Source organism: Macrosteles quadrilineatus, unplaced genomic scaffold, assembly GCF_028750875.1.
Source record: "Macrosteles quadrilineatus isolate MER2022 unplaced genomic scaffold, UCM_ALF_1.0 Scaffold_54__1_contigs__length_841927, whole genome shotgun sequence".
Taxonomy (NCBI): Eukaryota; Metazoa; Arthropoda; class Insecta; order Hemiptera; family Cicadellidae; genus Macrosteles; species Macrosteles quadrilineatus.
In genome coordinates this window covers 270,479-297,270 of record NW_026542647.1, presented here as the reverse complement: position 1 = coordinate 297,270, position 26,792 = coordinate 270,479, and the positions used below count along the sequence as shown (strand labels likewise).

The following is a 26,792-nucleotide window of genomic DNA, read 5'->3' as shown; positions in this document are numbered from 1 at the left end:
GTAGGTACATAATCTTTAACGTAAGCATAGGTTGATATGCATATCATTTTAAAGGTCTGGTCAAGTGGAGTTCATTGCCGGAAACCGCATCTGAAAAGGTTCGTTCGTTACAAAATGGTGGCATTTCAAAGTTCTTGTGGAATATACCTTTACGGGCCTTAATATTGGTAAATACTCGTATTAAACATTATCTTGAGAGCTGAAACTGTATTTTAAAGTCAACTAGCCCATAGACTAAGTTTATTCAATCTTCAAAACAAATTTAACCGGGTTTCAGATTTCCCGGCTAATTTTGACTATGAGTATTTACCATTACTAAGGCCTGTGCATGTATATTCCACAAGAACTTTGAAATGCCGCCATTTTGTAACGAATGAACCTTTTTTGACGCGGTTTCCGGCAATAAACTCCACTTGACCAGACTTTTAAAATTATGTGCATATCAACCTATGCTTACATTAAAGATTATGTACCTACTCCTCATGGGCCGTCCCCTAGTGAAGTTAAAAAAATGCATATCAACCTATGCTTACATTAAAGATTATGTACCTACTCCTCATGGGCCGTCCCCTAGTGAAGTTAAAAAAATGGTAATACTTGCAAAAAGTAGTTTTCATACATATAAGTTTATGTGAAAGGTTTGAATTTTCTAACGAATTTAGTTAAAAAGTTATCAAGCCGTTTCCAGACTGTTTTGTCACCCATTTCGATAACAGTTGGAAATGCCATTGCTGTAACTGTTAAATGTACCTGTTACGATTCTAACATGCATTATACCTGTTTACAACCATTGCAAATAAACAACTATGTTAACCAACCAAACACTAACTACGGTATTTGGTATAACAAACTAAACAATTGATATAGCTTTACTGTTTGTTCACAGCTAGTTTATAGCTAGTTATAGCTCTAATATACATGGTGTCCCTTAAGTAACTAGCCAAACTTCGGGAAACGGTTCTATGGGTCAAAATAAAGAGAAAATCAAGAATATATCTTTCCGAAATCGCTACCTTAACCAGATATCCACCATTTTGATTTTTTCACATACACATAATCTTTGATTTTTTTTACCGATCATTACGAAACTTGGTACATACAAAAAACAGAAAACCACTTACTATATAATAATTACATAATGTATTATGTGTAATTTAGGATGTAATGTATATCTTATTTTAACATACATATGTTGAAATAAACCAGACCCATCTAAAAAAAAGATTGATCTTAATCCAATCCAAATTTCAAAATGGCGGCCATTTAAATTTTTAAAATTGGAATTACAAAAAAATTGATAATTTTATGAAAAAATGTCGTACATTGTGTGATTTAAATGTGTAATCGTTGGTTCAGCTGTTGGGCCGAAACGACGTTTTCTGGAAAGGGTTATTAACAATCGTATCTTGTTCCCTGACCGAATTTTGTCTCAATTGACCACAGTATAGTAGGAGAAATATCTCTAACGTGCAAAAGACATAATACACGTAAAATACGCATGAAGGTATCTTTTAATTTAATCAGATAATACATTGTTAAACCCGCCCAAATCTTCACCACTTGACTTCCAAGCAATCTTCATATTCATATACTTCATCCACTACTTCATCTTCACTACTTAACTTTTGGCATTTTAGATTGCTGACTCTGAGACACTGTTCTTCCATGACGGACGACGTAGAATTGACCTTGTCCTGGTGTACGAGGAGGAGGACATGAGTCTGGGAGTGTTGACTGAACAGGACACTCTCAGGCAGTTCTGGAGAAGACAGTTTCATGACAATATGCGCCAGGAGGGATTAGAAACTGAGCTCGAGGACAAGGAGGTACAAATACGTCTTTGGTATACCGAAAAATACACCATATATGGACCTGCTGTAGCCAATTTTGAATCTCAACTAAATTGTTGAGTAAGCCACTCCACAGAGTGTGCTACAATCCCGGATTCTAATTAGGCCTACTTTTTGTTCTTGTTCTATGTTGATGTGATGTAAAAGATTACAGTTAGTAGTTCTTTTAGGTTTCCTTTGTTGAAAAGTTGGCGTATTTGATGGAAATAAATAATGTATATCAATATCAATGACTCTGTCGGTGTAGTTGATCAATTCAACTACATGCATTATTGTTCTGAACTGGCTACAACTTCAACATGGAAATGGAATGTCTAGTTCTATTTATATTTAAAACCATTTTGAAGGCTACATAGCAGTTACCGATGTATAATTGTAAAAGATTTTACCTATTCAGAGAATAAATGACTTATGACAATGACATCACTGTCATTTTGATCACTGACATCATTTTGTAAAGATTAGTCTGTTTTATAATATACTATTCAGTAAAAGATTTGTTTGTAGTACCATTGTACAAATAATAGCATTAAATGTTATTTGTGGCCGTCCTAGTGAAATTGAAACAAAACTTTTGTTACATTGTAAGAGTATTATTTGCAGAGCTCATTTGATCAGAAAACCTTTTTCCTCAAAGTCCACGCTCCATGGAGAGTTATACTGAAGTATGCAGAAGCAATGAACTTGAAAACACCAACAAAAGTAAGAAATATAATATTGTTTTTATATTCTAAAAATTATTGAATCTTTAATTTATAGAAGAATTGAGAAAAAAATTATGACTGTTGTACCTAATTTAATATAATATTAACATATGAACTAGAACTAAATATTTTTAACAATACCTTTGAACATCATACTGTGTTTGTACATATCTTTCGCCTAAAAGTTAATCATCCTGCGTTAATCTGTTTGTAGTCTTACAATTATTGTTTGTAATTAATTGGTTAATGTTGCAAGCCAAATTTTTACAATAAATGGTATAGGAATTGTCAATCGCTGATCTATGAAAAATAATAGAATTAGAATTATTTTTAAGGTTTTGGCTCGCAATAAATGTAGAACAGGGAATCACTGATGCAGATGAGTTTAAAAAGATAACTCATAAGTAAAGTATTATTTAATAAAGGTTTTTTTTTCTGTTGAACAGAGTTTGTGAAATTTGTAACGTCCAACTAATAAATTCCTAATTCCCTTTCTTTTAGAGGTTCCTCTCCATCAGCGTTAAAGCATGGGTAAGTCAACTTCACTGCTATTCTCATATAAAACGCTCTGATATCAAAGAAAATTATGTAGTTCATTCACTAATAGGTGATTTCCAGTGGCTTAGTTAAGGGACTTCTAGCAACTCTTGTATGACAAAGAATTGTCAGCTTAAATGGACAAGTATTATTTTACCACCTCCTTGCTTTCCAAGGGTTGAAGTTTTGAGGGATGAATGGAGTACCAAGAAGCACTCTCATTTCATTTAAGGGTTAGTTGTCATTTCAAATGGATGAGGGATCAGACTAAAGAATTTTCAAATACATTTTCTCCAGCAATTATTGACAACAAAATGGTCTTATCCTTAATTTTTATTCTCTTAAACACATGTATTATGTGTTAAATTTGACAATGTGCGCTACTGATAATGTGATCATACAATTAAGTATACATTCTAGTAAATAATCACTTGAGAAAATTAAAATGTTTACACTACTCTGAGGAATAGAAAGTAGTTTAGCAGAAGTCGTAGTGTATGATTGTAGGGATTGATGACCTAACTGGAGTGTGCTAACATAACTGATTCTACAGTCAACAGGTAGCATTTGGTCAATATACCTCACCTACTGAATATTTGTATACCATGTTTGAACAAGTCAATCATTTTTTTTCTTTCTCATTCTTTTAGTTCATTTGATTTGAGTCAATACTGTAAATGTTTACTTTAGTTCTTCATCGACCTAATGGAAAATCTTCAAGTGATTCTTTATACAATTAATCGATACTGAAAGGTCTGTTTTATTAGTTTACACTTAATTTAATGAATAAAATGAAACTTGGATATTGAGTTAAGGCCAAGTTTCTTTTCTTGTTTCTGTTGTTAACTTTTTTCACCAGCCAAACTCATTTATACAACCCAGATTACTCTAACCCACAATAGGTATTTAACAACTTTTTTATTAGTTTATTTTAAGAAACGTTTTTCGATTTTACCATTTACAATGTGGCTTAAATAACCTTGACGGGCTACAAAATTTACAATTTTATGCTATACTTTTATTGATTGTAAATTGTTTCAAACCTTTTTCTCTTCTGTAGGATGGCAGAATTTTTTACATACACTCATATAGGTGTCCCACGAAGAGGTTTAATATTTTTGAATAATTATTCTAGATGCATCGAAAGCACTACATGCTTGAAACTCAACAGCAGAAAAAACAGATATCAAAATACAATTAAACACAACCTTCTCTCCTTTAGTGGGATACATTGTTGATTCAATTTTTACTTTCCCTCCCTATACAAAGTACCTAAAGTGTGTGTGTGAATGTGAACAGAGCTACAGACTACACCCGTGGTCCGATTATGATAGCATTTGGTATGTCGGTACTAATAATCAGTTGTATCTCTACGCATTTTTTCATTTTTTTAAATTGATTTTTTATGGGGATTTTCCCAAAATATTCATAAAATACCAGAAAAATCTGATTTGTACAAAAACGACACACACTATTTGAAATAAAATTTGGTATGTTATGGTCCTTTCCCAATAGTGTAAAAATTAGGGTTCAGAAGTGACTGCAATTTTTGTGATTTTACCTATAAAATATCATAGTTGCTCCCACCGCTTACCCATTATAACGGGAGTTTGACGAGCATGTGTCAAAAATGACACAATGGGAGAAAGTATGAGTCAGTTTCCTGATACTGTTTATATGAAATACAATTGAAGCTTGTCTCTACAGAGTATATGTATCTTTTACAACAGGAGGGGGCTGAGAAGGAACCAGATAACCAGGAGGTTGGGTTTTCCCTGCGAAGACTGTTTGATTTGGACCCTAGAACGATTGCCCAGGAGCCTTCCTTCTATAGCGCGACCCATAGCACTGATAGGGAGGAACAGTGAGTACTATGTAATCATGGACATTTCATGGTAAAATATTAAGACAAACATAGGGCATAAGACTTTTTAAAACTAAATATAAAATATCTTTTATTATTAACACATACAAGACGACATTTGGGATTTTGTTGTTTACACTTTGAAGTTTACAGGTGAGTTTTCCGCATTGTATCAAACTTATACTTTTTTTTAAATAGTTTTATTAGATATGTCAAAAGAAAAAAGATTAGGCATTTATAAAAACATAAAATCCTTAAAATTGTATTCATAATTTACTGTTAACAGCACTCGCTGACAAGTATTGTACCACTCTAGTCTGTGATTTTGTTATACTATGAACAAAAGTGTTGTACTATTAGTTGCAAATCCACTGTTATACTATGAACGAAAGTGTTGTACTATTAGTTGCAAAGCCACCGTTATACTATGAACGAAAGTATTGTACTATTAGTTGCAAAGCCACCGTTATACTATGAACGAAAGTATTGTACTATTAGTTGCAAAGCCACTGTTATACTATGAACGAAAGTATTGTACTATTAGTTGCAAAGCCACCGTTATACTATGAACGAAAGTATTGTACTATTAGTTGCAAAGCCACCGTTATACTATGAACGAAAGTATTGTACTATTAGTTGCAAAGCCACTGTTATACTATGAACGAAAGTATTGTACAATTAGTTCCAAAGCCACTGTTATACTATGAACGAAAGTGTTGTACTTGAATTCTGATAGTTATAAATTAATTAATTGTTATGAAGCGAATGAGATAAATTGTTTTATTCAATATTTACTATTTGTTGTTTTGATATAAAAAAAAAATATAACAAAGGTTACTATAGGTATGGGTATGCAATACCTTAATTTTAAATATGTTAACCCTAATTTTAGTGGTCTTTATTGGAAAAACTTATTTAATATCAGTTGACGATAAAATATGATTAGAATGTTATGAACCATAAGGAAAATTGCTTGTTTTTATTTGGAACTAGAGAAAATAACACAAAATATTGCATTGGACTATTGGACACATTTTTCTGTCCTAGAGATGACATTCCATCTGTACTGCATAAATATATATGAGCCAATTAACATTTATGCAGACGAACGTTGTTGAGTAACAGCGTCGAGTAAACAATTGAGTTTGTTGTATTGAAGTATTGAGCAACAAAAAACTTTTACACAGGGCTCTTTGCTGATCTAGAGGGATGGACTCTCAATTCCGCAAAAAAGGTCATTTAAGTATTAGTGAAGTACGTAGGTGAATAGGATCACAGATAATATAAAACCAATAATTTGTTACTTAGTCTATGATAGGATGCAAACTAACAATCCTCAGTACAGCAATTTAATGCTTAATTGATCTTTACTAAGCATTTAATTTTATGTTAAGTGAGATTTTGAAATATCATTGATAACATATAAAAAGCACAGGATTAACCAACAGTCAGGGACTCCAACAAAAAATGCATTTCTTATTTGGCTGGAGCGATTTCCTTCACATCAATCTTCAGCTATGACAAGAAATCAAATCAAATCAAATCAAAATTTCCTTTATTACGTTTTAAATAGACAATTTTTACAAAGTATATGTGTACAATAGAAATAAGTTTTAAGACCATTATCTAAAAAAAATAATCGAAATTAATCCCACATGGGATAACCCGTGCGTGGGAGTGAGTCGTATTATGTTACGATAAGAAAGAAATTATAAAGTTTGATAACATGAAATAAACAAAAACAGGTACTTCTAATGTTTCAGCGATTCTAAGACTAGGCCTAATCGTCGCAGAGGGATGGGAGCAAGGCGCTGATGTAAGATGTTTAGCTGCGATGGACAGTATATAGTCTAGTTGTTTTGTTTCACAGGTTTGTAGTGAAGGATCGTGAATCTTTCTACACATCAGCCCAGAGAAGTCAAGTAGTGTGGCAGATCTTGCTTAGGACTAAATACGATGATGGTGCGAGGGTATGTACATTGTATTATGATGTACGTTAAAAATTACTCATTATATAGGACAATAAGTAAAAAAAAACCTAAAAACAAAATTAATTATTACTTTAATTGGGCAGTCAAACATGGTTCATGGAAAAGATATAACAGTTTAATGCATGGTAACATGACATCTTATAAGGTCCTTCACAGTAATATTAAATATGTTTTATAATCCATTCAGATACCTGTAATGTTTTAGATAACAGTTATAATCTTTAAAATACAAGGTCTAAAATCAGTGGATTTTAGGTTACTCTAGCTACACTACAAAATAGATTTAAAACATACAACTATATAACCTCTCTAAAAATAATTACTATACATATATTTTCTTGAAAATAATTCCACGCAGGTGACGTTTAATACCTCACAGTTATTCGAAAATAGCAATTATTAAAAAATGGCGGATGTCAAACTAACCAAGCATTTTTGGAAAACGGTTCATTCTCAATTTTCGTTTTATTTTGGCCCATTAAACCATTTTCTGAATTCTTTGTACTTACTTACGAGGCACTCTATATATCTCCATAAAAAGCTAACTACAGAAAAGTTAACGTATCCTAAAAAAAACATGGGAATCTTAAATGTTTACAGTTTTTGGAATTTTCTCCATAACCATCAAATGTACACAAAACACTTAAATGTACTAAATTATTTGTTTTTTAAGCTCTGCAAAATTGTTTAGAAATAAATTACAATATTTTACGTTTTAGGGTAAAAAATAAGTAAAACCAATGTTTACCCCATAAAACCATGTGTCCCATAGACCAATCTTGTCTGTTTGCGTAGTCGTTCGAATAAACGTAGGTTTACTTGTTTGTACAAAATCAAAATCGGATGACTTTTACTCGAGTTATTGTGCTAACGGACATAGATATACAGGCTGTACATAAACTCTCTGGGACGCTCTTTCTTTGTCCCTTAGGTCAAAACAATGAAAACCCATCATGCAAACATGAGTCTAAAATGTCTGGTTTTCTGTCTGTCTGTATGTGATTTAAACACCTGTATCTATAAGTGTATCTACGGTGTTTTTTTTTACTCGCTTCTTTATTTATGTAAAAACTGCAATAGATAGAAATATGCAGTTTGCGGGAATCGTCTATTTACGTAGGGGCCACAATTGTTGTGAATTTAATGAGAAGTTCCCATTCACCCCCTACCCTTAACATAACTTTTTTAAATTACAAGGTACACCTTTTGACATATCAAATATGAGGGCATGAAAAAATAAAAAGAATGGCGGAAACTAGAGATCTCTCCTTCAATCCTATCAAAAGTTATGGTAGTTCAAAATTTGAATTTTCGCCCCCTTTTTTAAGAAAAACGTGTTTTTTAAACGGCTGTAGCTCGAAAATGGTAAGAGCTAGCAAAGATTTGAAAGTATTTTCATGGTCAGGAATTAAGTTTTCTACCCAATATCTCAAGCGTTTTCCGAAAATCGCACTCCTTCACCTTAAAAAATCACCCTACTTCTAAAATTTGTAAAATTTCTCGGATTTTTTACAAAATTTAGAAGTAGGGCGATTTTTGAAGGTGAAGGAGTGCGACTTTTTGAAAACGCTTTCTTAAGTGTTAACAATTTTAGGTGTACAGGTCAGGCAAAAAAGGCTTTGCCCCAAAAACTGTGATTCATCAGCTGAAGTTGGTGTTGGTTGATAGGGAATTTTAAATGCTAAATAAGAGTGTATGTATCCTTTGTGATTGACTTCAAACAAACTGCATATGTAATGACAGGTAGGATTAGCTTTTGTACAAGGTATCAGGTTTCTTAATTCTACCAATTCAAAATGGAGACCATTTAAAATTTATTTTCATTAAACTAAATGATTATACTAAAAAACTATTATTAAACAAACAAAAAAATTACGTGACTAACCCTACGATTTTACAATACCTCATGTAAAAATCGGATAAGGAAAATCTAATATATTACATTTTTGTGTGACCATGCATGGCCGTACCTTTCCTCGCCGACGCGAAGTGTCGATGGCATTGGACTATTGGACGATATTTAAGCAGGCCATACACGGTCCATATTAATTGTGCAATATGTTGCGCAAACTTGTTGAAGAGCCACTATACATGGTTTAAAGCCCTCGTTAAAGTCGTCAGTATTAGTAACAAAATTCCTCAGTTTAGTAACTTGTTTTAGTTTAGTTATCATGTGTGATTTGTATGCTGCAGCGTGTGTTGTAGTTGTATTGCTGGCGAAGACGAAGAATAGGAAGAATATAGGGTGTGGATGAAGGAGTGGTTGAAAAAAAATGGAATGACACATGCGGCACACAAACAGCGAAACAGCCTTTACAAATATGAGGCTGCTGAATGAGCTTCGAAGTGAACCAAGTGGCTTTAAAAGCTTTCTCAGACTAGACGCAGAATCGTTTGATAAGTTATTGCGTTTGGTTAAGCCTTATATTAGGAAATTCGATACTGCTTTTATCTGTAGTTGTAATGCTAAATAATTCACAATCTTTAAACGTGTAAAACACATTATTTATACAAAAACGACCAACCTCGAGCAGACTGACGGGATATTGCGCAATACTACCCACACACGATTCATTTTTTAAAAATATTTTTCAATAATTTTCAAAACTTTTTATATTCACTCAATATATTGCGCAATCTGTGTTTCGCCATACATGTTCAATAATATTGTGCAATTATACACATTTACCTATATGGGGCCCATTAGACATCATAACATCCATATACACGGTCTCACAAAAGTTGTAATAACTTGATCATTTATTGACCGATCTGTACGATTGAAGTACCGTTGGATTATTCATACAATTTCCTAAAACAAAAACTCCTAGTAACTAACTTTCAGTTGAACCGCAAATTTTTAAGATTTTTATACATTTTGAACATTTTAAACTATTGCCATTTTGAATTGGTAGAATTTAGAAATCTGGTACAGTATGACGTTTCTACATTTTTTACCTAAGGATTAAAAACAAATATACAAACGCGTTCTACGTAGTTTGTATGTTCAAAAGGGTGGGTACATAATTTTAGTAGTGATTCCTTGGATCAAAATAAGGAGAAAATCAAGAATAAAACTGTTCTCAAACATCAACATAAACCATTTTGTGTTTTTAAAATTGACTTATTTATCGTTGGATGAAGATTAACATTTTAAATGGATATCTACGTTAAAGTAAACAGGCCCGTGTTATAGAACTATCTTGGTCCTACTCAAAATTTTTAAATGGCGGTCATTTAATTTTCTTTTAATTTAAATTACAATAAAATGGCTGATTTAATGAAAAATATCAGGAACACTTTCAACACCAGTTCAAAAATACTAATAAAAATTGCTGAAATATACTGATTTTCTTGTAAATTGAGGTAGGATAAGGCTAAGCTAGGCAGGTTTCACCTTATTCTGCCTCATTTTACAATTAAAAATCGTGATATTTCGGCAATTTTATATTCTACATTTTGTAGAATTAATTACTCAAATAGTGTTTACATAACATATTAAAGTTGCTTCATATTTTGAAATCTTAGGCAACATTACTATGAGGAAAAGTTAATTTATTTTTGCCATCATGCAATATGTCTTCTCATAATCAAATCCATTAATAAAACTCCATAGCGTAGATGAACCAAAAGCTGCTTTCAAGATTTTGTCATTAATTAATATAATTTCCTTTTACATATATGCTTCACTTTTAGAAAATGGCTCTCAAATTGTTTCTTGGATAACAATTTACTAATCTTGCTTGTCCAATCTTTGATTTCTCATTTTGTTCTGTTTGACTACAGGTGGGCATTCGGAGGCTTCTCAACAATGGTACATACATCAGTGCTTTCCCTTTACACGAGGGTAGCCACAAACATCCCTCTAGAAATGGCTTCATATATGACCGCAGGGTAGGTCAAAACTGTTCTAGCAATACTTATATAGCAAAAAATAAAAATATAGACTTTATATGCAATTTTCATCCAAACTTATACACGGTTTAACACAGCCAATGCATTAAAGTCCTAAGGTTAAGACATTAAAATATAGTTGTAGTATAAAATATGTTTTTTATATACCATCAACCTACACATTGATGATGTATTGTTATATTTATATCATATTGGTATATTTATATATTTTTATATTTATTCTATTTTAAATTTATTTATTCTTACATCTATCTATTGTTATTCTACTGAGTTGTAGTATGTATTGTTACCGGTAAGTGTTTGTATTGTTTTGTCGCAACACATTAAAATCGTGTTATCCTAGATATACAAAAACTGTTAGTAATCTAAACTTTCTCGATCTTATGTATTGGCTAAAGCAGATTACATTGCATGTATAAATAAATAAATACACTTCCAATATGGATCCAAATCAAACATTAGATTAATATTTTGTTAATTAATTTGTACATTAGTTTGATTAATTGTTTATTCGTTTAATGCAGTAACTCTTTAAACTACTATGTGCACTGCTGGTATATTTTATATTGACATTGTTTTCAATGAATATCAGTTGCTGTACACGGAGTGGGCTAGACCAGGACGTTGGTACAAGAAGCAACCTCTTTGGCTGGTGCGAAAGTACTTTGGAGACAAGATCGCACTCTACTTTACTTGGTTAGGATTCTACACAAAGATGTTAATACCTGCATCAGTTGCTGGTCTTCTATGTTTTATCTACGGTGTTTTGTCCATGGATTCCAGGGATAACATTCCCAGGTAGTATTGCAAATATATTTATTATTATAATTACTTAGCTTCTATTCCGTCTTAAAAAAAATAACAACAAATATTTAAATATGAAAAAATAAGAGTCGTTTCCTAAGTTAACAAATTAATCTAATTCGATATCAATACCTCTTTGTATATTTTCAAGTACCTGTTATACTACACTGTCTGAGGCTCAAGACTTGAATGGTCAGAGTGTATGAATCCAAACCAGGACAATAATATTAGATTTTCTTTGGGAATGTGTAACGAAGGCATTCAGAATAAGTCATTAAGAAACTAAGATCGTGCCGACTGATGGCTTGACTTTGTTTAATATTGAACTGTTTAGTAATGGTATCTTTTAACCTACTTGACTGAAAACCTATTTCCATGTTTGATTATTTATTCAAAGATTGGCTTGGAAAGCAGGTCAATAGTGTAAATCGGGTGGAAACTATATCATTCAATGCCTATATAAAAAACTATAGATAATTAACATATAAAGCAATACACATATAGAAAAGCGCAACTGTGGTTATAATCATGTTATACCAGTGTTGTACTCCTAATGTACGAGGGTCTATACATCTTGTTGTTGTACCAGTTTCAAGAAGCGATCATTACATTAGATTACCTTTATTGTTGATGTCTGTAGTTCTTGAGTAGGTAATGTGTTCGTGTAACCCTATGAGCAGAATAGAATAGAATATAATCTTTTGTTGTCATTAAACATTTATATATACGTAATAGAAAGTGCCACGTGTAAAATAATATTACGCATAAATCACGAATACTAGAAAAATACCGGTGTGTATCATAAACATAAACAAATGACGTTTTTGGCCCGAAAATAAACATTATTTAACATTGATTAAATGGAACTGCCAAAACATATGTTCAATGCTATTACTATAGGATTCGGGCCAACAACGTAATTTGTTTATGTTTATGATCCATACCGGTATTTTTCTAGTAATCGTGGCATAAATTAAGTCACATTCAACCATGATGTTAATCCAAATACAGAGTTGAATAATCCGATGACATATTTAAAACTCGTTATCATGGAGGAATGGGTTTTCCACAATCCATTCAAAGACAATTTTACTGAAACTTTCTTGTTTTCAGTTTATCCTGAGGACTCGTAACAATGAATTTGAAGTTTTACTAAGCCTAAACTTATTAATAAATGTCAGGTTACTTGTCCTGGTAAAGTGGTCATGGACCTTATTTGATAGTGTAATATTCTATATCATAACGTTTCACATAGACTAGTCTAATAAACATATACATATTTAGATCAGTGGGTATTTTGTGCTTTATTTCGCCAAGTTGTGTGGCATCTTCAGGGGTCTTCTCAAGATATCCTCTTATCACTATTACTATAGACTATGAATGTTTGTTGTAGCAAGGAGATCTGCAACAGTACATTGGCAGGAAACATAACTCTTTGTCCTCAATGTGATAAAGCCTGTGACTACCAAAGACTGGGGGAAAGCTGCGTCTTTGCCAAGATAACTTATCTCTTCGACAACCCTGCCACAGTATTGTTCGCTATCTTCATGTCTTTTTGGGGTAAGGGAGGGATTTCCTTAAAACATGTACAATCCTGTTTGAACATGTTATTGTGAATAGAACCTTTGACGATTGATACAACTAGACGGATGGAACCCCATGTTTTGGCCAGTTTTTAAATCAAAATCGTCGTAGTTGATGTGAGCCACCGACAGATTGTGCTGATCTAAATTACTAATTTCTGTCGAATATGCGATTATTTTTACCAAGCACAAATGGAATAACCAATTGTAAACTATAGCGATTGTTATGACCCATCAACTTGGTCAGCAACAAAAAATAAGGTAGAAAATATAATCTTGACACTAGCGCAAATTAATTAAGGAAGAAAGGAAAATTATTCGTATTCACAATATTATCAAATAGTGTTACACAAAAATCTCTTACAAGTCCTAAGTGTTGTACATATGGCAACAAATTGTTTTTTTAATATTATTTTATATATATATATATTGAGGGATAGGCACCAAAGAGAACCCTCTTATGATTCACGAACTGATGGAAATAATTGAAATAGCTTCATTGTATATTTTAGCCCCCAGACTGCCGAATAATGTTAATAAAGGTTTAAATACCACAATTAACTAATCTATATAATTAGGGAAGAACTAGTTTCAGCTCCTATATTGAGCCATCATCGGCCGCCTGACGATGACTCCATGTAGGAGCTGAAACCAGTTCTTTCTATATGTTTACTATTTATATCTTGTCATCTCAGTTTGAGGAAATTTGTTATGTATAATGAATGATTTGTAGCAACCACCTTTTTGGAGCTATGGAAGCGCAAGCAGGCTGTAGTTGCTTGGGAGTGGGACTTGCAGAATGTGGAGGAGGACGAGGAACCGAGGCCAGAGTTTGAGGCTACAGTGAAAACATTTCGCACTAACCCTGTTACTAGACGCAAGGAACCCTACATCCCTGCTTGGAACAAAATGTTACGCTTCGCTGTCACGGGCAGCATGGTCTTCTTTATGGTAGGTGTCTCTCAACTCTCCATGCTAGACTTTTACTGTGTATTTATAATTTGTATTTGATTTACTCACTCAATACAAAGGCAATACAGATCCATTTAACACTTAAGCTGCATAGGTATTATAGAGGACTTGTCCACAGGATTTCTTGATTTTACTTTAGTCTTTTTTACAATACATGTTGAGTCAGCCATATTATTAGCTTTTTCCCCTAAACAGTAACAAAGCTTGAACCAACTAACTTAAAGACTATTTAACATAAGTATATACATTTAAAATTTAACCATCAAACAGTTAATAATTCATAAAACAATAACTATAGAAAATCATTAAAATGGTCTAATGAAAGTCGCTACAAAATTTCAAATTTTTTAGAATTACTTGAAAAGCAACTGTTAAATTTTATATTCATGTTGTGTACTGTATTGGTAGGCCTATTGTTTCAATTAGATTGTTGTATTTTTATTGAATGTTTATTTGCTATAGATAAAATCAATTTTTGTATTTTAGCGAATTTCCCTATAGGGAAGTAGTTATTACCGTAGGTGGCACGGTAAGACATATTCCCGGGACCGATATATATATGCAGGTATATGTATCCGTGAACTTGATAACTTGAGTATTTTTTTTTTTTATGAAATTTGGTTTGAAGGTGTAAGGCGGGATAAACTTGAATGAGTTCGTGGTCCAGCATGGTCGGACCATGGGAACGGGGTTTTATGGGGTAAAAATTGGGTTTTCTCATTTTTGACCCTCAAAACATAACATTTCCCATAACAATAACATAACATAACATTTGATTGGCAGACCTGGTCTGCGGTAGATTGGCACGGATTTTGACTCTGCATTTATTTTGTGTTTCATCTCTGTTATTTGGCAGTGACTATATTTATTAGTGTGTCTCAACGCTTTATTAATATTTGGAGGACCAGTGTCGTCTACAAACGATGCCAGACGTCTGTAAGTAACTGATTGTCACACTCAGTAACTAACATCAGCTCAACCAGTTGAAGAAAGACGTATCCATCTTCGCTACATATTGACGTTCTGCGCAGACGTCGTGCGCCGCTGCCAACTGTCGGGCGTCCGCCGCAGTAAATGTCCGCTTGTCACTAACCGCTGTTTGACGACCGACTGGCGCTGCCTACCTAGCCGCTGTGAAGGATTTATGTTGCGCCTTCAAATTCTGCGCTGCAACTTCATCACCTGACTGTGCTGCAGGCATGCATTTACTTTTATGAAGGGGTTGGACACTTCGTCACCTAACGAATATACACAGTGACCCTTATACACCATTTTAAGCAGTATATGCGCTGTAAAATGGTGGTGACACGTGGTATGTCGAGCACTACTGCAAATATAATTGAAGAAACATTCGCCAGTTCAGGTAACATTGACTTGGAAACAGAGATGCTGGTCTCTAATCTCTGCCTGGACTTAAAAAAGTTAGAAGCAAATCACCAAGATATTATTTTGACTGATATCCAATTAGGTATATGTAAATTGCTACAGCGTTTGGATGATGTGCTAACTTCAGATAATAACTCTAGAGCAGTGATCAAAGACCTCCAATGTGATATATTAACTCTTGAATCCCGGCTTGATCGTGAAAAACAACAACGACAATGCGATCTAAATGCTTCCTTTAATGAACTGGATGTCATCCGCGAAGAAAAAGACAATGCTTTAAAAGAAAAATGTATCATGTCCTCTAGTCTAATTAGTGTTAAGTCTAAGCTAAATAACATTACTGATGAATATTTGCACTTGAAGTCTGTTATTGAACTAAATGATAAAACTATTGCTAAGCTTAACGTAGACTTGGAAACTAGCAGGCTTCAAAATTTAGAATTGACTGATCTTGCCACAAAACTAAAATCCTCAGTTAAAAAAGCAGAGGAAAATTCCTGGCTTAAAAGTAGATGGGTTGAGGATGCTATTCTTGATGACTATTTTCAGTCCTTTAGTGAGAATGATGCATCTTCCAGAGTATTGTTTATGGGCCCCTCTGTGACACAAGTAGTAAAACATGGAACTACTAATGATGTAAAAAATATTCTAGCTGACTTAAAGTTCCATCAAGTAAACTATGCTTTTTTATGTATTAGTAATAACTTAGCTACTCTTCAGGATGACACTGGTACGCACTGGAGTCTATTGTTTGTCGATATATCCCGCCAGTTAGCATACCATCTAGACTCTCTCCAAGTTACAAATTCACTTGCTGCAAAACATGTAGTTTCTAAACTTGGATTTAAAGATAGCTGTTTCCATGAGTTGAGTTGTACTCAGCAAAAAAATCAATACGAATGTGGTCTAAGTGTTCTGGTGAATACCAAGTTCATTTACGAGGGTTTTTGCACAAACCTGACTTTAGGGAAAGAGTTTTCATTTGTTGACTGGTATAAAGGCTTCAACGAGGTATCTTGTAATATTTTAGCTAATGACAATCCCTCGTCATCTGAGTCCCAAGCAAGTGTATCTAAAGTACTCCCTCTTGTAGAACCAACCATTGGAAATAGTGTTAACGGTGTTAATGAGACTATCTCAGACAGTGTCAATTGTATTGAGACATCAATGAATGTCCCTGAAAAATGGAAAAAGGTAAAAAGAAAGAACAGGAAACAAAGTAAATTCAATGTTAAAATGTCTTCTCACAAGCAAACCGTTGTCAACTGTACTAATCGGTTTAAAGTTCTTGATAGGGAAAATAATAATGTAAATGTACTAAAACCTCTCCACCCCCTCCACAAACCTATCTCAAAATCTAAGAAAAAACTACAAAAGGAGAGTAAGTCAAAAAAACAAAAAATAATAAATACATTTGTAGTAGAACCTAGTACCTCTCTCCCGAGCCCTAGACCTGAGCCTAATAATCCTTCTCACGAGACCTTACCACACCTGAAAATATATAGTGATAGTCACGGTAGGGGTCTCTCTTGGATCTTAGAGGAGAAGTTAAAAAGTAGGTTTAATGTGTCTGGTACTGTTAAAGCTAATGGTAATATGGAACAGGTACTAGCTGGTATCGATAAAGACAGACGTCTAGGTAGTGGAAATGTAATTGTTATTATAGCCGGTACCAACAATTTTGATGTGACTGGACGCTGTAACAGTTTTTTGCCGGAGCTAGATTCTTTCTTAAAAATTGTGTCAAATCCTGAGATTATTCTTGTTGGCCTACCACCTAGACATGACTCTCCTTCCATGAACCCTGTTGTGGACAGAGTAAATAATGACCTCTTATCCCTGTCAAATCATCACCAACATGTCTCCTTTGTATCACTGCAGTCTCTATCCCGCCACCAGTTCACCAAACATGGGTTACACCTCAACATGAGAGGAAAAGTAGCCCTAGCCGAACTATTAGTTGCTTCCTTAACAATTCCACCTGGAGTACGTCCCCCAATCACCTGCCCCCCTCCTGCTACCCCTACCTTAAAGTCACAGAAAATCCCTTCCGACACAATTCCTACTAATAATAGATTCAGTTCTTTCCAAGCCCATAGATCATCTACCAAACGTGTTTTTGTCAATAAACATTTTTTAGGGGAAGCACGAAAACCACCCGAAGTCCCATGGGCAACCTATCTCAGAGGAGGGTGGGGTCCTCGCACACAAGTCTTAAGTTCATACATCAAAATATAAGAGGATTATTGAGTAAAATAAATGAGTTGGAGATATTTGTAGAAGATGAGTGTCCAGATTTTATTTGTTTAACCGAGCACTTCTTAAAAGCAGAAGAAGCTGAAAACTCTACAATAAACGAATTCACATGCATAACATCGTTCTGTAGATCGGAAATGAAATGTGGTGGTGCGGGCATATGGGCCAAACCAGGTCTCAATTGCAAGCCCCTTGATTGTAGTGAGTTTTCCAAAGAGGGCACTTGTGAACTTGCCGCTGTGTCAATAACCGTAGACAATAATGAGAAAATTTTGTTATTGGCAACATACAGACCTCCTTCAAATACGCACACAGACTTCTTTAGTAGAATAACTGAATGTATCAACAAGTATTATAATCGCCACTCTGCAATCTTAGTTATGGGTGATTTAAACATCAATCTTGCTTGTGATACACTTCTCGCTCATCAGCTTACGTCATACATGGCATCATTTGATCTGCATAATATCATAAAAACCTATACTAGAGAAGTCAATGGGTCTCGTAGTCTCATAGACCACGTTTTTACAAACATAAGCAACGTCAAGGGGTCTGTAATATCTGCAGGCTTATCAGATCACAGCGCTCAAACAGCGACTCTACATATCAATACTCCCTTAGCTCCGAAAGCCTGTTTTAAGTATGAAAGATTGTTTTCAAGCTCTAATATTGACTTGTTTACATACCTAATTTCTAAAGAAAATTGGGATGGAGTTTTTAATGCAGCAGACTTGCAAACTAAGTTTGACGAATTTCTGTCCAAGGTTAAACATTCATTTGAAATTTCCTTCCCAAAAAAGCACAATAAAATCAATAAAAATACGTATAGTAAAAAGATTCAGTCGCCTGAGATAATAAAATTGAAGGAGCAGCTGTTTGCCCTATACAATAAAACAAAAAATCTTGAATCTTCTCACTACCTGGTTCACTATTACAAAAATTTAAAAAATCAGTATAGACGCCTAATAAGAAAAACTAAGTCAGAAGACACTCTACGCAGAATAAACAAATCAGACAATAAAGCTAAGATTCTATGGAATATAATAAACAATAAACGACCATCAGCCAAAAAAAGTTACACCGAAATATCTCTTAAAACTGATAATGGTGAAGACATCACAGACCCTAAAGACATTTCCAATGAGTTTAACCATTTCTTTTCAGATACAGGCAAAGACTCAAAGGCAGCTTCATCCAAAAATACAGATATAAATAAGAAATATTTTAATTCAATCTTTCTACATCCAACTACCGAAAAAGAAATTTTAGATGTTATCAAAGGCTTAAAAAACAAAAAGTCTTCAGGGGCTGATGAAATATCTCCATTTTTACTAAAAAAGGTTGCATCGTATTTGGTAAAACCTCTATGCCATTTAATTAATATGTCATTCACCAGTGGATCATTTCCTAATGCGCTGAAGGTGTCAGTGGTCAGGCCTATATATAAAAAGGGAGATCCAAAGCTCTGCAACAGTTATAGGCCCATATCAGTTGTGTCTGTATTTTCAAAGATATTTGAAAAAATCATGGTGATTAGGCTATGGGACTTTTTGACAATAAATAAGATTATATCCGAAAACCAGCATGGATTTACTAAGGGTAAATCTACTACATCAGCGATGTTTCAACTGATAAATGAGGTGGTTTGTGAATTAGATGCTGCAAACTACTCGGCTGGTTTGTTTTTTGACTTGAGCAAGGCGTTCGACACAGTGGACCATAACTTATTGCTCGATAGGATGAGTAATGTGGGCGTAAGAGGATCGGCCTTAGATTGGGTCAGGTCATTCATTTGTGGCAGAAGGCAATACGTAGAAATAAGAGCAGTTGATGAGGCTGGGTGCGTTAGAGCCTACCCTTCTGCTGAGAATTCTGTTGCTAGGGGGGTACCTCAGGGCTCCGTCCTGGGACCAGTCCTTTTCCTTCTTTTTATTAACAACCTCTCTTCCTGCATAACCTCCTCAAAGTTATCCCTGTTCGCCGACGACACCTCTCTCTCAGTTTCTAGCTCCAATTTTCTAAATCTGGAACAAATTAGTTTTTTGGATGCAAACGCTATAATTCAATGGTTTGGCGACAGTTTATTGAAAATCAACACAGACAAAACACAGCTCATTAACTTCCGTTTATCAAATCATTCAAACCGATCAAACAGTGGGTTTAGTCTCCTTCTGGATGAAACTGAGGTCCACCCTACACCAAATGTCAAGTTCCTTGGGTTGATCTTAGACGAGAATCTTAGATTTCATGACCATATCAATTACATTTCAAAAAAACTCAGTTCTGGTATTTTCGTTCTGCGTAACCTCAGGAACAATGAGAATCTGGAGATATTGTTGACGGCATACTATGGGCTAATTTATCCTCACTTAGCATACGCCGTTCCTATTTGGGGTTGCGAGTGCCAGCAGACTAAAATGTTGTTTAAACTCCAAAAAATGGCTGTGAGAACTGTTTTCTCTCTAAAAAGGCGTAAATCATGCCGTAAATATTTTTTTAATTCAAAAATTTTGACATTCCCATCTATTTACATTCTTGAATCTTTAACATTTGTGAAACAAGAATTTTCTAAATTTGACTTTTCTGTAAAACACCAATACACATTGCGCAATTCACACACATTACCAATTCCTAAACATTCAACAACATTTTTCAAGAAGCACTTACTGTACAATGACATAACACTTTTTAACTCACTTCCACTTCCTCTTAAACTTGAACCAAACCTGCTAAAATTTAAAAAGCAATTAAAATCTTTGTTGATCAAGTTTACCTGTTACAGCGTCCAAGAATTTGTAAATAAAATCAGCTCAATGAATAGTGATGTAGCTTAAATATGTATATAGAACTGTATAGCTTTTAGTACTGCATAAGACCTCTGTAAATTGTTGTAATGATGACTTAGCCAATACAAATTGTATAATATTTTGTTAATTCTGGCTTAATAAACGATTTGATTTGATTTGATTTGATTTCCCAATTTCTCTCTAGAGCTTCTTAAAGAGCTAAAAAAAATAAATAATTCAGTATATTAAAGTGATTTTGTACGTTTTATACGGTTGAAAACTAAAAAAAATTGTAAAACTAAAATTCCCATGTTATTCTTATATTGTAAAATGTTGTAGTTTGCTTGTTTATGGATATATTATTTGATCAAACCTGGCAAACTTATTGATTTTATATTAAGCTATAATTATTTTACATAAAAACACACTTTATTAGTTTCCTTATGGCAGCAAACCAAGGTACTCGTTAAACATAATGTTACTTAAATAGATGAATTGAAAATCATTTCAGGTAAATGGAAATTCGCTTAGACGGCAGGTTTGCTGCTACGGGGGTATTTATACATTTTTTTTAGTTTTTTTAACGAGAATGGTCACAATTAATGTAGGCTATGCAGTAGCTTTCATATGTGGTTTGTAAACCAAACCATTAACATAATCTGTATATAATTATTTTTTACTTAAAACTATTTCACTCGATAGTGTAAGATTAATACATTTGTGTTAATTTGTTTAGCTTGTTTATTTATTTTATTTGTCTACGCCATTGACATTTTCCCGTTTTTAGTGAGGGAACGGTCCTAACCCTATCTAACGTTGACCTTTGGTTAGACAGCCCATTAACAAATATCATGTGAGTATGAATGGTTTTTGGTTAAAAGTGGTAGAATTCCGGGGCCGGACATTAATTCCGGCGACTCTGGGTGGTTACATTAATTTGAAGGTCAAACCCAGGCAAAAACAATTCTTAGCCACATATTGGCATAACAATTCCCCGCTGAAGTGGGGGTTGCCAGAATTCTACCCCCATGAAAAAACGCCTACGTCATTTTGACGTCATATGTCTGGGGGTAGATTTCCGGCTATTTACCAAACAACATTTTTTTATACGGATAAATTATTATTTATTTCAATCAACTCACATTTCACGGGTTACTTAACAGTTGCAATTAATAAAAATCACAATAAACCTGACACCTGGAATTTTACCCCCAAAAATTTAGCCCCAGAAATCTACCCAATTCAATAAGCTGTAACAGCCATTTTTCACCCGAACTACTTCACCGATTTTTACGATTGAGGTGTAATTTTAAAGCTAAAGATCTAGCGCAACACAAAGTGGTAATTAAAAAGGATATTTTGATAAAGGGAGTAGGATATAATGCTTCTAAAGGGCTTCAAAAGTTTGACCCCCTAAGCATTTGATTTATTTCCAGACAGCGATTTAAATGGTTGACCAACTTTCACATACAGTAACAGCTAACGACGCATGCACGAGCGCGGATCGTGAAATTTAATACATGTAATTCAAGGAGGTTATTTTCTGATTACTAGAGGTAAATGCAATTAATTGTTGATACAAAGCGTTCTTCTGGTTGATTAATAAATTAATGAATTATTTCATCATCAATTCCCCTCTAGTAGGCTAATACGAAATACTTCCTTGGTCCTATACACTAATCGAACATGTCTTATACTTAAGTATTGGCACTGTTTCAATTTGAGAGTTGTATTTTTATGCTTATTTGCTATGGATAAAATCAATGTTTGTTTTTTTATACATTGTTTTAAATCTTTTTACGAGAAAGGTCAAAATGTAGGCTATGCAGTAGTTTCCATACGTTTTTGGTTTACATAGCTAAAGCTTAATAGTAAAATATGGCTTAGGGATTGTAGAGTGTGAATTCATATTCATATTATATTTTGTTTTGCAGATCTGTGTTGTGGTGAGTGCCGTGTTGGGCACAATTATCTACAGGCTGTCCGTAGTTACTGTTATATACGAGGGTGGAAATGTGTTTGTGAAAAGGCACGCCAAGATCTTCACTTCTATGACTGCTGCTCTCATCAACTTGGTCATCATCATGATTCTTACAAAGGTAAACAGCATTAACTTAAGGGTACAATTAGTAGGTATAAGAAAAGTAAAGATACACACCCCTGTAATATGGATTAAATGTGATCTTTTTGATTATTTTAATTATTGTTATGGTTTTCCTTAGTTAGTTGACATGTATTGCAATTCCTTACCCCCTATACCTATAAGGTGTATAATCACAGAAAATGTTAAATGTTTGAGCAAAAACGAGGGCCAGGGGAGCAAAAGAAGGTAATATTTTCAATAAACCTATTTGCGAGATATACAATATCTACTGTAAAAACATGGAAAAGCAGTCAAGGCAAAACTTCCCATTCCTAAAGCCTTGTCAGTAAATAAAGATTTTTTTATCGCAACTAAATGGTGGAAAGCTCTATTTGTTATACGTGATAGAACCACATGAGAGATGTATTTTCCCAAAAGTCCCCACTTCTACCCCTTAGCTTTCCCCCTTGACGTCCCCCCACCCCCTCCAAACTTAGAAAGCAGTGTTTCACTTAATTGATCATAAGTCGAATACTATGTATACTATCATGTTGTAATTGGTTTTGTTATCCTTCTGATTAGGTTTCCTATAACTTTTGTATTTAACATTTCTTTCTAAAACCAATATTTAGGGAGATAACAAATTTAAACTTCGTTTAAAGCTTTGTTTCAGAGTACAAAATTTCGTTTTTCTCTATATATAAGTTACTTTTAAATAGAAATAATATGTAATGGACCAAACAAAAGTTTTAATAAGCTTTTCAAGGTTTACAAATATATTATTGGTTAGTCATCTAGGTATGAACTGTGAACAGCTGGGCATCGGCAAATAGAGCGCGTGTAAACATCCGCGCACCGTCGTCCGTCGATTCGACGGATGCGTCGCACCCAGTCGTAAGCAACGGCACCACTAAGTTTTCAACTGTTTGATACAAATCCTAACCCTTGCAATTTTTATTTAATACTGTACCAAAACAATCTGTTTCCAAGCTAACCCATGAGTCACGGTCCGTAACTAAATGAACCGCCTCGCGGCCAGTAAAACTTTTTCACCAACAAACTAATCCTTGATACAAACTGCGTCCTGACGTTGCTATGCCCCCTCTTCACTCTTCCCGCTAACAAGGGTTAGCTTCCGCTTTGCCACGAGTTGTTACCCTGTGTTAAATTATATCACGAACCACGTAGGAAACTGTCGTTAATATTTATAAGGAATTTTTAATCAAACTTAAAAATTAAAACTAGCAGGTGTTTTTTTTAAGTCCACATACCGGACATTTTAAAACACTTCATAAGACGCCTTCTTCTTTTCTAGCAATGTTAAACGTTTACATAATGTCTACCACAAACCAATAAGTAACTATTATGCTGACTCATTTTTATTTTAACATGAAAACAATCAAATATTAGAGAACAGAACTTCACTGAGATTCACAGTATACAGTCTCTAAAAATGGTTGATCTCGACCACGAATTAGTACTAGCAATTAGTAAAGCAGATTCGCAATACTGAAAATAAAAAACGCAATTTGATTGACACATTTACACAATGTGTAAAGAAAGGATATTTTCATAATCTGCCTGTATCACGTAAATAGTCTTGCCTGCATGTATGGGGGCACAACTATTGAAGATGATTGTTTTTTTATTAAATCATGATAACTTTCGGATATACGCCTTATTCAGAGGATATTGGGATTCATTTCCCAAAGTCCTGAAACGTTTTTTATGGACACCCTGTATATATATAAAAATTGTTTTATGAAATGTTAACATGACTATGACCTAAGTGTTGAAACTAGTCGTTTGATAATTAAAATGAGTTGAAAGGGTACTAATGTGTTTAAAATGTTTTCAATTGTATATAGTAGTAGCCCTAATCACAATAATACTTAATATTGTATATATATATCCATGTATATTATTGCAAAATGTGTAGCCGTTGATAGAAATGATAAAATAAATTATTATTTCAACTGAGAAACGAGTTAAAACCAACAATAAATTTAAGAAATGTACAAATGTTTAGGTTTCATCTAATTGGCATTTTTTTTGCAGTTTACTGTTTAGAATTTTACTGACCGCGAGGCACAGTTACCCTAGTAGCACAAAAACATTTTTAAAAGATTTGATTTTAGATATCAAAATATTATTAAAGGATTGATAAATATTTTGAAACCCTTTTAACATTATTTTAAACATGTTTTACTGCAATATTTTGAAAAGGATTGTAAAATATTTAATATCAATTTTATAAATATTTCTAAAAACATTTAAAACTATTTTTAAAGGTTTTACTGCACCCATGTTCATTTCAGAGCTAAATATTACTCAATGTTTTGAACATGTTTTAAAATATATTTTGTAAACACTGAAAAATATTTCAAATGTATTAAACATGCCTACCCTGTTAAAATATTTAAAGGAATACCTGTACAAAAGTGGTAAACAAACTAATTATAAATAATAAAATTTCAATACAATAGTATGCGTAGAATTTGAATTATATCCAATAAAGTAAACTACTGCAATTTCCAGGTTTGGAGGGAGTGGGGGAAAGCTCAAGGAGGAGAATCGGGGACTTTTCGAAAATACACGTCTTAAGCATCGATGTATAATTATAAGCTCAAGGGGTTGAAGTGGGGACTTCTGGGATCATAAACCTCTTATATGGTTCTATCACATATAAAAATCCAGCCTTCCACCATTTAGCTGCGAAAAAAGGTGTTTTCCTACAGTCACCAGACAAAGTTGGCTTCCTTGTACTGTTTAAGTACAGAAAGCTGCTAATTGCTGCATATTTATATTTTTCCTACAGTTACCTAACAATGTACATGTTCTCTCGCTGATTTGAGAAAGAAAAGTGGCCAATTTGCTCATCAGTGAGACAATGTTAACATTGTCTCACTCTAATTACTTTGTCTCACTCCAGATTTGCAATGTGAAGGTACGAAATAGTGAGGGCGTAACATGCAGGCAAGGTTGTATGCGCGCGAAATACGTTGGCAGCACTAGCACTGGCTGTAAATCAGCTGGTCAGCTGTTGTACTGTTGTTGATCGTGTTGATCATTAAATAATGTCATATTAAAAGTTCACTTCTGTGTAAAAATATGTCACGTTTCTTTACTAATTTATTTGTTTTATTGTAACTGTAGGAAAAATATAATGTGCAACTCGAGTGCAAAGTGCAATTGCCTCACTCGAGAGAAATATTTTTCCTACAGTTACAATAAAACAAACACAGAAAATTAGTAAAGAAACATGACATATTTTTAGCCTCACTCGAGAAACCATTCCTGTGAGTAAGGATTTCTCTTGAGTGAGTCAATTGCTCACTTTGCTCACTAGTTGCACAAATAACTATTGTCGTACGGTTTATACTTTGTCGTACGGTTTATACTTTGGCGCGCATCAGGATTCCAACGAAACAACACATAACAGCGTGGTTCTATTATGCACGTAATCCGTGTACGGTACGCTTGGAAATAGGTTGGCAACACTTAAAGAAAAATAATACATAATACTACGAGCAGCTGATCAACTATTATAACTACGATTTAACGTGTAGTCATTTTGTGTTTATACTATAGTTTGTTCTCTTTTCGGTATTTCTGAACTTTCTAGACTTTTCTTTTAAACGTTTTTAAGAAAATAAGTTCCCACATTACTTTGAAGATGAGTTTTATGTTGTAAATTAAAACCGACTTTCATAATTTCAGGTTTATCATCATTTAGCTTTATGGCTTACAAATAAAGAGAACCCTCGCACTCAGACTGAGTATGAAGACAGCTACACTTTCAAGATTTTCCTTTTTGAGTTTATGAATTTCTACTCTTCTCTCATCTATATTGCATTTTTTAAGGTAAGGTTTGTAAGGTCTTAGAGGGGTTCGACTCTTCTGAGTAAACTGAGTCATATTTTCATGATGGAAAATTGGCCATTTTTTTAGGATAGTAACATTTTTTTACTGAAATTTTTATTTTCAATGATATATTATTTATTAGGATTGTACTGGTTATCATATTCATGTTAAATAAATAGACAAATATATTCATTGAA

General features: G+C 33.7%; 1 protein-coding gene across 1 annotated transcript in view; it reads left to right on the top strand.

The window, feature by feature from the left end:
* LOC129006006 (anoctamin-4-like) overlaps positions 1–26,792 on the top strand; it is a 69,677-nt gene that overhangs the window by 34,811 nt on the left and 8,074 nt on the right. Inside the window, exons 7-17 of the mRNA XM_054435093.1 lie at positions 1,638–1,826; positions 2,454–2,552; positions 3,056–3,085; positions 4,822–4,955; positions 6,826–6,925; positions 10,733–10,840; positions 11,454–11,659; positions 13,059–13,225; positions 13,982–14,199; positions 22,583–22,747; positions 26,452–26,595. Coding sequence (XP_054291068.1) covers positions 1,638–1,826; positions 2,454–2,552; positions 3,056–3,085; positions 4,822–4,955; positions 6,826–6,925; positions 10,733–10,840; positions 11,454–11,659; positions 13,059–13,225; positions 13,982–14,199; positions 22,583–22,747; positions 26,452–26,595 — 1,560 coding nt within the window. The remainder of the gene's footprint in view (positions 1–1,637; positions 1,827–2,453; positions 2,553–3,055; positions 3,086–4,821; positions 4,956–6,825; positions 6,926–10,732; positions 10,841–11,453; positions 11,660–13,058; positions 13,226–13,981; positions 14,200–22,582; positions 22,748–26,451; positions 26,596–26,792) is intronic.